The sequence below is a fragment of the Cebus imitator genome, unplaced genomic scaffold (assembly GCF_001604975.1).
Source record: "Cebus imitator isolate Cc_AM_T3 unplaced genomic scaffold, Cebus_imitator-1.0 Scaffold88, whole genome shotgun sequence".
NCBI lineage: Eukaryota > Metazoa > Chordata > Mammalia > Primates > Cebidae > Cebus > Cebus imitator.
Genome location: NW_016107403.1, coordinates 6,293,567 through 6,308,609, shown reverse-complemented (window position 1 = coordinate 6,308,609; position 15,043 = coordinate 6,293,567). Strand labels below are relative to the sequence as shown.

Here is a 15,043-nt window from a genome sequence, read left to right as displayed (position 1 = left end):
CAGTGATGCCCAAGTCACGGTGACCAATGGCATCAGAATCTCTTGGGGTGGGATCCTTTTATTATTATTTTGTAAAGTTCCCCAAGTTAAACTTGAAAAGTGAATTGGATCATATTAGGTCAGAGATTCATGCAAGTTGTACTACTGATTATCTTACCCTAGCAAGTGTAGGTTAGTCTTTGTGATTTTCTTATGTATGCTGTTTCTAATAAAAGAGGAGGTTGATCTCTTGCTCAATGCAACTAAAAGGTGAGCTATAAAATCACACAGGTGATCACAACTCTATCCAAAAAATAGTGGTGCTCCATACTTAACCTCAGCACTAGTTCTTATCCTTAGGTGCTTATCACTCATTCCTGGGACTTCAAAATAAATAATAGATATAGATATCCAGGAAACTACCTTAGACTAGATAAATCAAAATCAATCACTAGGAAAGACACCTGAGCATATGAACTTTCAAAAACGTTCATCATTTTGATGCCTCACCCTGGATGGAGCTCTCTCATAGTATGCCACATGGTATGTCCTTAGCTGTATTCAGTAAAATTACAGGGAAGCAGATTCCAGTTTAACAGAAAACCATGAAAATAATTTAGAGCTACCCAGTAATCGAATAGTTTTAAAGCAGTGAGCTCTGTGGCTGGAAGAATAAAAGCAAAGGTTGAATTATCACCTGCTGGGAATGGTATCAAGGGGTTTCTAAATTCAGTAAGTACTTGGATCACATGATATTTGAGTTTTCTCACAATTCTTAAGTTTCTACAGCCAAAACTTCAACAGATCACATATAATGGATATAGATGTTGTCATGAAAGCTCATGATTTTACCAGAAATTATCACGGTTATTTTGTCTGTAAAATGGATTAGGATTTAGTAGTTCTGATGGAACATTGCCTCTGACATCAGTCTTATTCAGGGGAATACTTTCCCCCTCCTCTTCATGCTTGTATGGAGGCAAGGGAACTTCTCTTTCCTCCTTCAAAGTGAAAAGTGTAGGAAAAAGCTCTGAACCCTCATTCATTGCTTCCCAACAGAGAGCTGTCTTATCGTATGGGAGATACTAGAAAGAACTGAGCATGTGTGGTCCAGCCCCTGATGGTTTCCCTGACCTTGAAAGCTAACTGGTCTCAGAATGCAAAGATGGGCTCTGCCCCAACAAGGCAGAGGCCCACCATTCTCTCCAATCACGGAGAAATATGAGTGTCTGACTGGAGAAAAAGTCAATCTTCTTCTCTATTTCAGCTTATTCACTGATAAAGTAGATATTTTTCTTTTCCTGACACCCATTTCTTATTTCTCAATTTGTTCCAAAGTGAAAGGGGAATAAGAGAGTTACCTGTTGGTCCTTCAACCGCTCAGGTATCAAAATACAGCAATAAATCGTAACTGTCCATCTCTATGATACTTGTGTTCTGAAATGGCATTGCATTATTTTTTTCAAGTCAGTGAACACTCATATTCTAAAGTACAAAAAGAACAAAACGTTATATAAAGTCCCTCTTTCTTTACTGGCATAAAAAATGCGGGATTTCTAACTGCTGAACTGTCTATCCCTAGGAAATAACAACATTTTTCAAGTTTCCACTTTATTGGGAATGAGCTTAGTCATGATCTGCAGAAGTTGGTCCTGGACAATTTGAAGATAGGTCTTCTTTATCTGTAAGTTATGTTAGGGAAATGAAAGATTAATGCAACTTTTATAGTAAACTATTCTAGAACACTATTTTACTATAACATGCATGTTTTGATCTGCTGTGTTTGCTACTTATTCTGCTAAACAAACCAGAAAAGATAAAAACAACAATAACCAAAAATTATTCACTCTCAATTACAAAGTTCTTAAATACAAGTTAGCAAAGGTAGTTGGGCAAATGTGTTTGAAGGAGAAACATTTGGCTCTCCTTCAAACTTACCTGGTAAGTGTAAACCATTTCTATTCTTACAATGAAAAAAAAAAAGGGATGGCTTTCAACATATCTGATTTTTATGGTTTAGGGGTAATATTCTATCCAACTATATAAAAATTAGCTCTAAAAATTTAATATATTTCAAATATCTGTAGCCAAAGAAACTTTAAAAATAAAGCACAAAAAAATTCATTATCCTCAGGTTATTCTAAAATTGTTTCTTTTGAAACAAAACACTGAAAAATTCCCTTTCGCACATTCAGTTTCTGAAAAGTTAAATGCAATTTTAATAAAGCCTCAATTATTTCTATAGCCACTATTTAAGACATTGGTCCCACATTGCCATTTGAATGGAATAAGAAATTTCTGGCTGGCTGGCTGTGGTGGCTCACACCTGTAATCCCAGCACTCTGGGGGGCCGAGATGGATGGATCACCTGAGGTCAGGAGTTCAAGACCAGCCTGACCAACATGGTAAAACCCCATCTCTACTAAAAATGCATAGCCGAGCATGGTGGCACATGCCTATAATCCCAGCTACTTGGGAGGCTGAGGCAGGACACTCACTTGAACCCGGGAGGCTGAGTTTGCAATGAGCCAAGATTGCACCATTGCACTCCAGCCTGGGCAACAAGAGTGAAATTCCATCTCAAAAAAAAAAAAAAAAAAGAAATTTCCAGTCAGGTGTGGTGGCTCATGCCTGTAATCCCAGCACTTTGGGAGGCCGAGGCAGGCAGATCACCTGAGGTTGTGAGTTCGAGACCAGCTGACCAACATGGAGAAACTCCGTCTCTACTAAAAATACAAAATTAGCCAGGCGTGGTGGTGCATGCCTGTAAACCCATTACTTGGGAGGCTGAGGCAGGAGAATTGCTTGAACCTGAGAGGCAGTGGTTGCAGTGAGCCAAGATTGCACCATTGCACTCCAGCCTGGGCAATAAGAGCGAAACTCTGTCTAAAAAAAAAAAAAAAAAAAGGAAAAGAAAAGAAATTTCCATTGTTGCTGGGAAATTACTTTAACTACAAATCGGAGAGCATTCATATTCAGTATTTTTTAAAAGTATAAAGCATTTACTTACCTTCATAGGCTGTTCCACACCAAATACAATACAGATGTTCTTCTCTTAAATAACTAGTCAATATTTGTAATTTTTCCAGTACCTACATATAGGATACAAGCACATTAATACTTTACATTGAACAGAACCTTGGTTTTCTGGCTCTTAGATCATGCTGAATTAGCCCAAGCCTGCTATACTCTGGAATAGTTATTAGAAATGCCAAGGGCAGAAGTGATATATTCAAATGTGTTCCAGTTCACTAGCCACCCTAAGATTCTCACGATTCTGCCAGACACAATAAAGACTACTTGTTAACATTGAGAAAATAGTTTTTGGGTGGCCTAATTATAATCAGCATCCTTTAAAGGCCTTTTCTACTTTCAAGGCAGCTAATTCTCCCAGAGAAGGTGAAGGTGAATATTGCCTCCTTTTGCCATAAAAGTTCTCATCAATGGTCTCCCAATTAAGTGGAATATAGGTTTTTCAAATTGTGAATGTTTTCTACAAAATTATTATACTCAAGTAACCACAGATGTATATCTTCTCTTCTTAAATAATCTCAATTTCCTTTTTTTTTTTTTTGAGACAGGGTCTCACTCTATCACGTAGTCTGGAGGGCAGTGGCATGATCTCAGCTTGCAACCTCTGCCTCCCAGGCTCAAGTGATCCTCCTGCCTCAGCCTCCCAAGTAGCTGGGATTACTGGATGCCCGCCATGATGCATGGCTAATTTTGGTATTTTGAGTAGAGACTAAAATACACCACCATGTTGGCCAGGCTGGTCTTGAACTCCTGACCTCAAGTGATCCACAGGCCTTTATTGGGATTATAAGTGTGAGCCACTGTGCCTGGCCTCCAGTTCCTTTTGATTGTGGTTTTTTTTGTTTATGAGCAAGAAAGAAAAGTACCTATTAGAATCACTTCTAGAAGTTTCGCAGGAAATAAAGTATAAATTAAAATAATTTACATTTGTTGCTAATTCATCAACCAAACTGAAGCTGAAATGAGAGGACAAATGGAAGCTAAAGGGAAAATTTATATATAAGTTTTAATTTGTGGTTAATAAAATAATCCTGCAATGCAGTACTCTCAACCAGGGGTTATTTTTCCGCTCAGGGGACATTTAGTAATGTCTAGAGAGAGTTTTGGTTGCCATAAGCAAAAGTGAAACAGGTATCTGGTGGGCAGAGGCCAGAGATGCTGCTAAACATCTTACAATGCACAGGAGAGCTCCCCACAAGAACAGATTACCACAGATTAATGGTGCCAAGGCTGAGACATCCTATGAAGGAAATGGTGCGAAAGCTTACACTTAAATCTTCAATCTTATATTCATCTTCATCCTCTTCTTTTTCTTCTTCATCTTCTTCAGTCTCCTCTTCAAGCCTCAACCAGTACCATGCTTCCCTGGGAACCTGAATATTCTGAAAATACAGTTATTGTCAATTAAACATACTAAACATAAGAGCATGACAAATATGTTCCTGTCAACATGAATTCATTCTTTCCATACGAATTCACTGAGTGTGGCTTTAAGAGTAAGAACATTGGCCGGGCATGGTGGCTTATCCCTATAATCCCAGCACTTTTGGAGGCCTAGGCAGGCAGATCATGAGGTCAAGAGATCAAGACCATCCTGGCCAATATGGTGAAACCCACACTGTCTCTACTAAAAATACAACAATTAGCTCGGCATGGTGGCATGTGCCCGTAGTCCCAGCTACTCAGGAGGCTGAGGCGAGAGAATTGTTTGAACCCAGGAGGTGGTGGTTTGCAGTGAGCCGAGATCATGGCACTGCACACCAGCCTGGTGACAGAGCAAGACTCCGTCTCATAAAATGAAAGTAAAAACATTGTACCATGAACTATGGGGATGCAAAGTCTAATTAGAATTGTTCAATTATCTCTAAGTTCCTCCTGACAGTCTAGCAGGAAAGATAGGCTATGGGTACAAAATAATACATACATGCTACAAAATCATAAGTGCCATGAAATAGATTCAAAGTAAAGTAATACGTAAGAACAGGAAAGTAAGAGATTGCTTCCAGTAATCTATATATGAGGGAAATTTTACAAACTTTTTTGAGACTTCAAATGAAGTCATTTTATTTTTATAGTATTTGAACCCCTAAGACAAAAGCAAAGATAGAATTTATTTACTAATTTAATTTATTTTTTTTTTTTGGTAGAGATGGGGACTTGCTATGTTGTCCAGGCTGGTCACAAACTCCTGGACTCAAGCAATCCTACCGCCTTGTCCTTGCAAAGTGCTGAGATTATAGACATGAGCCACCATGCCCAGCCAGAAATAGAATTTTTTAAAAACCATTCAAATTTGAACTAGATAGCTTTCCACCTTGATTTTATTTTTGAGACAGGGTCTCACTCTGTTGCCTAGGCTGCAGTGCAGTGGCGCGAACATGGTGCAATGCAGCCCTCAACCTTCTGGGCTCAAGTGATTCTCCCACTTCAGCCTCCTGGGTAGCTGGGACTACAGGTATGTGCCACTACACCCAGCTAATTTTAAAATTTTTTGTAGAGATGGAGTCTTGCCATGTTATCTAGGCTGGTTTCGAACTCCTAGGCTGAAACAATCATCCTGACTTTGCTTCCCAAAGTGCTTGGATTACGGGCTTGAGCTGTCATGCCAGGCCCACCTGATTTTAATAGTTAAGACACATATTAGATACTGAACAGGAACTGAAAATAGGCTATTCTTGTTAATCAAATATTATAAAGAATAGAATTTCTGCACATACTAGTTGTAGTTGATATTCAAATAAGCAGAGAACAATTAAATGTAAAATTTTATTTAAACCATTTTGTTTTAAATGGTTTAAATAAAACCATTTAAAACCAGAGTTTCATAGACAACTCAGGTTACTGTAGTAAATAAGCCATTTTTATATCAGTTATCACAGTTCAGAAGTGCACATTACATGAAAGCTTTAATGAGTAAATAAACCAGGCTTGGTGTTCTTAGTTTTTTGTTTTTTTTTTAATATAAAAATATATGGGAACTCACAGTGGGTGCTAAAACACCTTACTAAACAGAAAGCTGGTAAAAGGCTTACTTTCTGGGCATCCAATTGTTGACAGGCTCGCTGGCTTCTTCTGAGATCTCCCTCTAGCTTCATTTCATCTTGCTTATTTTTAAGTCGCAGTCTAATTGAAAGAAAAAATTACACACTAAAGGTCTAGATTCTCTTTAACCATTTTATATGCCCAAGTACCAGAGAATGTACCACAACAAAGGAAACAAAACCAACATCAGTTAAAAAAATACAGCTTTACCGAAACTGTTCTGCAGCTTTTTCTTCCGCTTGGTTTTTCATGTGAATCTTTTTTCTGTAGCTTTCTAATTTTTCCTCTGCTTTCCGTTTTAATGATGCCTCGTGACCAATGCCACTTTTCCCTATTCAAACAGAAAATTCTGATGAGAAACACACTGACTTTTGCTTCCAAACATGACAATTTAACTATTTACAAATTAAATGCAATTCTCATTTGAGTACTATCACTCACAAATCATTTGAATACACTAATAGGAGAAAACATTAGTTTTTTTAAGCCCAAACACATAACCTGATTTTTACAAAGATTATTAATCTCATCTTATAAGACAGTAATACTATACACAACTTTTCAAATCAGAAAAATGGTATTAGCTGTTACACTTTTATTTAAATACGATTAATAAAATGCATCTTTTTCTCTTGAAATCATCCAATGTATTAAGCAAAACATTTGGTGGGTAAATCTGTCTCAGAAAACTTTTCTTTTCTTTCTTTCTTTTTTTTTAACATAGGCTGGTATGCAGTGGCAAAACTACGGTTCACTGTAACCTTGAACTCATGGGCTCCAGGAATCATCCTGCCTGAGCCTCCTAAGAAGATAGGACTACAGATGCGTGCCACTACACCTGTCTAATTTTAAAAATTTTGTGTAGAAACGAGGTCTTGCTATGTTGCCCAGGTTGGTCTCAAACTCCTGGCTTTAAGCAATCCTTCTGCATCAGCCTCCCAAAACAAAACACTTTTAAGACATTTCAATGGAGAAAAGCAGTATTGCATGTTCAATGGTTATAATGATTTGTCCTTCCCACATTTGTGTGGTTTACATTTTATTTTATACTCATTAAAACTTATTTTTTTTCTGGTTGAGGAAGCTTAGAAGTTTAACAAAATTTTACTAAGGGCTTCCTATGATAAGAACTGTAACAGTATACCATCATTTAAAAAAAGTATTTATTGAGTAAATATATGTGGTAGATCTAAGCATACATTATTATTACTAGCAAATATGCTCCAAAATAGTGACATACCTGTTTTGATATTGAGAGGAATCGGTTCAACAATACCACCCCCTAAAAGAGAATGAAATACAAACTACTTTAGAAAATTTTCCTCAAACTACAGGACACTGTAAGCATGCAACTTTACAATGCTCATACATATCCCTCCTTTTTCAATAATATTCAAAACTGAAATCTGAACACCAGTATTCTACATATAATCAATTACCTCCCTTGTCTTCAAATACCTAGTCTTTAAAAAGGCTGAATCACAGCCTCCTATGCCACCTGAAGGTGGAGTTTTAAGAAGGAACAAAACTGATGTTATTGGTGCAAGAGGTTGACTGCCTTAAGTGAAAGCAAAGAAATTACAATAAAGGAAAGAAAAACTGTTGACAGAAGTTACTATAAATATACAGCCTCTCTATCTTAATAAGCAGTTTCACTTCCTAAAAAGAGAGGTGAGAATTGAGCCTCTCCAACTGGATGGTCACTCAGGTGGCTGCCACAGGTATAGAGCAAGCAGGGAAAGTCTTGCCATCATCCTCAGTGTTGTTTCAATGTCTTTAGCCATTGCACTTCTCAACCTATCACTTATCACTATTCTTTGCCGCTTCCGTTATAAGCCACATCCATCCAGGTTGTTAGTGCCTTCAAGGCTAAGCTGGGTTGATAAGTAGCTCATGATGGCACATGTGGTATCTAAAATGGATATGGGAATACGAAAGTTCTCCACAAGGCTTGCTAATATGTAAGAGAGTAAAAAGCCTAAGTTGTTTTAATTTCTGTGTAGATAAAGATTAAAGCATTAGCTTTGGTCCTCATCCGTAAGTCACAATCGGGTGGTAAGAAACACCTATTTCCACATGTGACTTACCACTCTTGCCAAGTGCCTGTCCACTTTTGTAGCCCATCTTTTGGAGCAAGGCAAACCCTTTGTTTTCACAGCCTAGTGCATTCTTCAACCCAATGTCACGTCTTTCTTGTTCTTCTTCTTTTAAACTCTTCTGCCTGTTTTTCAAATTAGCTTCCTGTTGGTTTTCTTCCTTTCGACGGGCTTCTCGGATTTGCCTTAGCATTGGCAATCCTGGTCTGATATCTTCTCTGCATAAGGGAAAAGGTCATTTTAGATGAACCCATAAAGTTTTGTCTCTCTCTTTCTCTCTCTCTTTTTTTTTTTTTTTTCTGAGATAGAGTTTTGCTCTTGTTGCCTAGGCTGGAGTGCAATAGCATGATCTCAGCTCACTGCAACTTCCGCCTCCTGGGTTCAACTGATTCTCCTGCCTCAGCCTCCTGAATAACTGGGATTACAGGTGCTCGCCACTGCGTTCTGGCTATTTTTTGTATTTTTAGTAGAGACGGGGTTTTGCCATGTCAGCCAGGCTGGTCTTGAACTCCTGAGCCCAGATGATCCACCTGCCTTGGCCCCCCAAAGTGCTGGGATTACAGGCGTGAGCCACCATACCTAGCCATGTTTTTTCATAACTCTGTCCTTAACTCACCTGACAACAGTTAATATTTCGGCACTACCTTTATGATCATCTTTGTGACTATGATATTAGAGCATAATCAGTGACCTCCAAGAATGGCTGTTTTAGTAGAAATGATGAAGACTTGTACCAGATTATAGGAAAATAAAGCACAAAGTTGAAGAAATCAGATATAGTAGGTTTAGACTTATATTTTTCTAGGATGTTGGCAATAATAAAGAACAAAGTTGAATAGTAGCTAGAAGAGACAATAAGATGAAATAAAGGAAAAGGAGTAAATTTCCTTGGAAGAAGGCAATAAAAAGGATCAAGGGCAAAAGTAAAATGGTTGGCATTAAAAGGAGGAAGTGGCTCCTAGTATCTTTGCATGGAGACATAGGAGGTATTTCTATAAAGCAAGAAGATTGACTTTCCAACTTCACATTTAAAATCATCGTCAGGCTGGGCACACTGGCTCATACCTGTAATCCTAGCACTTTGGGAGGCCAAAGCCGGAGGATCACTTGAGCCCATGAGCTGGAAATCAGCCTTGGCAACGTAGTGAGACCTTGTCTCTACAAATAATAAAAAAGTAGAATTAGCCAAGTATGATGGTGCAGGCCTGCAGTCCCAACTATTTGGGAGGCCAAGATGGGAGAATCTCCTGAGCCTGGAGAGTTTGAGGCTGCAGTGAGCTGTGATTGTGCCACTGCATCCAGCCTGGCTGACAGAGTGAGACCCTGCCTCAAAAAAATAAAATAAAATAGAATAAATATCACTGCTTAATATCTACATATCTTATACATATCATTACATTGGGTGTGCACATTTACTTACTGGACATTAATGAAGGAATCAGACATATAGTCCTCTTCTTCTGCCATGTTCAACTTCATATGGCTATAGTATCTACAAATAAAGCAATAATTACTTTTTTTTTTTTAGTTTACCAATATGGATATAAACCTTTCTGCAGCCATGAGCTGTCTCTAGAGCTCTACTACATATTCAAGTGCCCTTTGGACATCTTTATCTGTGGACATTTCAAACTCAACAATCTAAACAACTCATTTCCTCCCCCCTTCCCCAGCCTTCTACATCCCCTGTATTTCCATAATTATGTCATCATTATCTCCTTCCTGACCTCTTATGAACCTCTGTCAAGTCTTCCTCCATAAAACTCCTCACAGACATTTTTTCTTCAGTTTTGACCACTGTTTTAGCTGAGGCATTTTTTTTTTCTCACCTGAACTATTACAACAGCTTCTTCTTCTTTTTTTTTCTTAAGATGGGGTTTCACCGTGTTGGCCAGGCTGGTCTCAAACTCCTGACCTCAAGAGATCCACCCACCTCAGCCTCCCAAAGTGCTGGGATTACAGGCGTGAACCACCACACCTGGCATATAACAGCTTCTTAACCAGCTTCTAAGTTGGTCTCCTTGCCTTTGGCTTCTCCTCTTGCAATCTGTACTCTGGACCCCATCCAGAGATTTTTTTGTTTTATTTGCTCATTTGTTTTTAAATACAAGTCAGGTCAGGTTACTAGCCTGTTTCAAATCCGTCAGTAAACCTGACCCTGTAGGCAATGGGGGACCAGTCACTTTTGCAAAGCATGAGCTACTGTCCTTCATAATCTAACACAACTGTCCCTAAGGATTCATTATTGAAGCCACATTACTTCTCACTGCCCTCTGAACTCAGCACAGACATTTCTTCCCTGTAGGTCCAGGCTACCCTCCTTTCAGAAATCTGTCCTGACCACTCCAGGCCTTTCTCTACAGTACTTTATGTTCAAGCTGCTCACTTGGAACTTGATATAGTTAACACCTCACTTACATGGAAATATTTTGAGGGACAGTTTCTATCCAAAATAGTTAAAACCATGTAATTATTGGTCCTTAAAGGTTAAAGTAATTATCTAGAAAAATACTTCTCAAACTTTATTGTGTATACAAATTGCACCAAGATCTTCTTAAAATGCAGACTCTGATTCTGGGGCTGGAACCTGAGGTTTTGCATTTCTAACAAGTTCCCAGACAATGTCAATGTTGCTAGTTCAGTTACTGAAGACAAAAGTATAGTCACTTGTGGTACACATATACTGTTTTTTTCTGCCTACCATCTTTTCCTTTGGGAACCCAACCCTCTGCCCTTCATGTGGTTCTAGTGGAGGATGGCAATGTCAGTATCCCAGATACCCTTGGGCACAGAGATTGTCAATTATAGTACCCAATGTCCAGGAAGAGGGGAGGGGATGACCCAACGAGGCAAATAACCAACTCTTTCCTTACATTATATGAATATATGAGTTGTGTGGGAAAGAAGTCCTTCATGGGTGTTTCTGAACTGGGAGTATGTAAAGCTGGGCTGTGGATGGCCATCTTCTTGACCATATGAAGGGAACTCGTCTGAGGAATGAACCTAGATAGAGAAAATGAGCCTAGTTTCCAAGGCTGTGGATTCTTTGATGCTGCAAGTAAGCATTCTACCCCATTGCACGGATTAATACATTTCTGCATTACTTAAGCTTGCTTATGTAGGGGTTCTGCAAACTGCAACCAAGAGTCTAGACAATTACACTGGATGAAAAAAGGACAAAAAAGGAATTATTGTACTAATTTTTAATTTGGGGGGGGAAGAGAGTCTCACTCTGTTGCCCAGACTGGAGTGCAGTGGTGTGATCTTGGCTCACTGCAACCTCTTCCTGCTGGGTTCAAGCAATTCTTGTGCCTCAGCCTCCGAGTAGCTGGGATTACAGACATGCACCACCACACCCAGCTAACTTTTGTGTTTTTAGTAGAGACAGGGTTTTGCCATGTTGGCTAGGCTGGTCTCAAACTCTTGGCCTCAAGTGATCCACCTGTCTCGCTCGGTCTCCCAAAGTGCTGGGATTACAGGCATGAGCCACCAAACCTGGCCTGATTTTTAATATTTTTAATGTTTATCGTCTCAACTAGATAGTGTATATCTTGTGTTAAACACAAAGACAAGTCCCCTATATCCTCCCTCCCTACCACTGCATCTCAAATATAAATTCTTAGTAACCGTTCAGCTACACTGAAGATAAGAAGGGTCTTTAACATTTGTGATTTTGTAGTAACTTTCTCCTGTCAACATGTCATTTTTAAACACTTTTTAAATAAGTCTAAGTACAGAAAACACATAAGACAAATGTATAGCTTAATACATTATTGTGAGTCAAACATAATGGTTTAACATTTACCCAGTATATCACACATTTTTATTACATTTAACCACCACTAACAACTCTACAAGGTAGGAATAGTTTTTCCTGTTGGACAAATGAAGTCTCAGTATGGCTAAATGACCATTTCAAAACCACAAAGGATCCGAGTCATAGTGTCTTGCTACTGCAAATAGGATTACATTGTTTTTAAGAGACCTATTTAACTTTAAAGTGCCAGGCACATCTGAATGTGGTTACAGGTTGCTTTTAAAGCTCTCTTTCTATCGGTAAAATGTACTTTAGCATTATCCATGTCCATCAAACATGAATCATAAACTTCACAGGCGGTATCCCGGCAGAGATGACAGAGGCTTGGAACAGGGTGATAGCGATGGAAGTGGTCGCATTTGGGGTATACTTGAAGGTAGAGCTTACAGGACTTGCTGATGTTGTAGGTAGTATGTAAAGAACGATGTCAAGATAATGCTAAATTTTTGCCCTGAATACATGGAAGAATGGAGTTAACATTTTTGGGGAAGTGGGAAGACTGTAGGAGTAGGTTTGTTTTTGTATTTTTTAGCGGGGGTAGCCGGGAAACATGAGTGCTGTTTCAGACATATTGAGAGTCCCATTACATATATATAAGTGGAGAGGTGGACTAAGTATTTAGGTCTACAGTAGAAATGTGACAAGAAACATCTCGCTCTCAACACTCCGCTCAGGAACCGCTGATTCCTTCCCTCACGCGTTCCTCCTGGCTGCAAACGTCCCACAAACGCAATCACCCACGGATGGAAAAGTGGCTGATAGTATCGCAAGGTAGTCACAGCCAGCGCACGCTGTGTTTTATCTTTCTACCGGTTGTCCCCAGACCCTTACCTGACAGCTCTGTGCTCGCCCTGGTTCAGCTCCCGGGAGCGCGCGCTGCGCAGGCGCCCACGGACCAGCGTCGGACTTCCGGGCCTCGGCTCCCACCAGTTTCCGAGGGCAGACTGAATTGGAAACTTGGGGTAGACGGGGCTAGGAGGACGTGGTGACTGCGCTTGCGCAAGACCAGCTTTCTGCGCACGCGCTTTTTCCTTGTTTCCTGCCGGCCGGAGTGCGGGTGGTGGGGTATCCGGGTCTCCTGGTGGCTGCCCTTGCTTTGCGGGCTCTGCTGATCGGCTCTTCTAGTCTAGGAGGTGAGGCCGAAGCATGCACGGTGACACGCACGCATTCCTGTCCCACCTACATTTTCAGAGGGGTAGGGAGGAAATTTGAGCTTGTAAGGAACATTTTCGCTTTTCTGGCTCAGTGCTCGGTTCCGAGTCGCCGCCTCTTGCGATTGACAGCCTGCGGAACCCCACGGAGGCTTGCGGCGGCCTCTTGCGTTTTCCCCGGTCCGGTGCTGCGGTTCTTGGAGTAGCCGGGTGAAGCCAGATCCCGAGCGCGCAATCCCGGACCGCCAGGGATTGTCACTGACGCTTCGGCCGCCGGGACCTGGCCGCCCCACCCATCCCAGTAGAAAAAGTCTTGGAGACCTGCGGTTCGGGATGTCTGTGCTGGGTGTTTTGACCTCGGTCCCCCTGATCAGGTGCCGCGCGGGTGGGTAAAGGTGCGATATACCGAGCAGTGGACGAGAAAAAGAAGAGGATGGTTGTTAGGCCCGACCGGGGTGTTTAATCTTAGTGCCTCAGTTTTCTCCTGTATAGAACGGGTAAATGACATATGTGTTACTGGACATATTTCTTCTAGAATAATGCCTTTTTATTGCAATATTTAATTTTCCTTTCACCTCATGATTCATTCTTCCTTATCAAGCAGTTTTCTTTTGTTTTTGTTAGCATTTTTGTCCTTTAAAAGTATGTTCTCCGGTTTTGCCTCAAAGAAGTTGTGTTTTCCCCAAGTGAAATAAGAGTAATACTTTTCTTAGTGGATATATTCATTAAGCTTGACTTTCGACATTAAAAAATATTTATTTTTTACTCTGTTAATTTAAGGTGTGAATTTAAAACTTCAGTAATGGAGTTGGCCCACAGTTTATTGCTAAATGAAGAAGCTTTGGCTCAAATCACCGAAGCAAAAAGACCAGTTTTTATCTTTGAATGGTTGCGATTTCTTGACAAAGTCTTGGTTGCCGCCAACAAGGTATGGTATTGCTTTTCTTTTTTTCCCAGTTGCATTAACGTAAAGAGATTATGTGTTCATGATTCGTAAGAAAACACACGTTATGTTTTGGAAGGTTTGTGGGTAACTTATGGAACTTGAGAATATTACGCTAATGGGAATTGCTGGTCTATTCCGTTTCCATTTAGTGGCAATGCTTCGTTTAAATGCAGCTCATTGCCTATCTACTTTATGTCTCTACCTGGGTAGCTCATTGTAACTGAGAAAAACATGACTATGTGATGTGTCACTTTAAATTTATCATCACCAATTGCAAGTGGTCTCTCTGTGCTGCCTAACAATCCCAGTATCTTCACTTATCTCTCTGAGGAGTTAATAGCAGACTTTTTTCTTTGTTTTCTTCCTGTATAACCTTGATTCAACTTGCTTTTTATTGTCTGTGTCTTTTACATTTATGTCTTTAAATGTAGATGCAGCCGGGCCTAGTAGTAGTTCATGCCTGTAATGCTGGCTCTTTGGGAGGCTGAGGCGGGTGGATCACCTTAGGTCAGGAGTTCGAGACCGGCCTGGTCAACATAGTGAAACCTCGTCTCTACTAAAAATACAAAAATTAGCCAGGTGTGGTGGGGGGTGCCTGTAATACCGGCAACTTGGAGGGCTGTGGCAGGAGAATCGCTTGAACCCGGGAGATGGAAGTTGCAGGAAGCCTAGATAGCACTGTTGCACTCCAGCCTGGGCAACAGGAGTGAAACTCCCTCTCCAAAAAAAAGAAAAGGCAGGCATGGTGGGTTACACCTGTAATCCCAGCGCTTTGGGAGGCTGAGGTGGGCAAATCACAAGGTCAAGAGATCTAGACTGTCCTGGCCAACATGGTGAAACCACTTCTCTACTGAAAATGCAAATACTAGCTGAGTGTGGTTGCGAAGGCCTGTAGTCCCAGCTACTCAGAAGGCTAAGGTGAGAGAATTGCTTGAACCCAGGAGGTGGAGGTTGCAGTGAGCCGAAATTGTGCCACTGC

General features: G+C 40.3%; 2 protein-coding genes across 6 annotated transcripts in view; one reads left to right on the top strand and one right to left on the bottom strand.

Annotated features, from left to right (window-relative positions):
- Positions 1-1,280: 1,280 nt before the first annotated feature.
- On the bottom strand, positions 1,281-12,954 carry GPATCH11 (G-patch domain containing 11). Its single transcript, XM_017534894.2, has 9 exons — positions 12,799-12,954; positions 9,571-9,642; positions 8,142-8,368; positions 7,295-7,336; positions 6,265-6,385; positions 6,045-6,135; positions 4,281-4,394; positions 2,990-3,071; positions 1,281-1,661 (listed from the first exon to the last, which is right to left on the bottom strand). The coding sequence occupies exons 2-9, from the start codon at positions 9,627-9,629 to the stop codon at positions 1,606-1,608; spliced, it is 792 nt and encodes a 263-aa protein (XP_017390383.1). The 5' UTR covers positions 9,630-9,642; positions 12,799-12,954; the 3' UTR covers positions 1,281-1,605.
- Positions 12,955-12,970: 16 nt separating this feature from the next.
- HEATR5B (HEAT repeat containing 5B) overlaps positions 12,971-15,043 on the top strand; it is a 104,216-nt gene continuing 102,143 nt past the window's right edge. For 2 of the 5 annotated variants that reach the window (XM_017534890.2, XM_017534889.2), the window contains exons 1-2: positions 13,107-13,492; positions 13,899-14,046. In XM_017534890.2, the coding sequence (XP_017390379.1) occupies positions 13,452-13,492; positions 13,899-14,046 (189 nt within the window). In that variant the 5' untranslated portion in view covers positions 13,107-13,451. The other 3 variants (XM_017534891.2, XM_017534893.2, XM_017534892.2) reach the window with 3 other exon arrangements.

Bases quoted from the DNA above. Each gene is read 5' to 3' on its own strand.
- GPATCH11 (XM_017534894.2), bottom strand. From the start codon at position 9,629: ATGAAGTTGAACATGGCAGAAGAAGAGGACTATATGTCTGATTCCTTC. The intron at 6,136-6,264 runs GTAAAGCTGTAT...TCTTTCAATTAG, and splicing joins AAAGCTGCAGAACAGTTTCG to ACTGCGACTTAAAAATAAGC. The intron at 3,072-4,280 runs GTAAGCTTTCGC...TCCTATATGTAG, and splicing joins ATAAGATTGAAGATTTAAGT to GTACTGGAAAAATTACAAAT.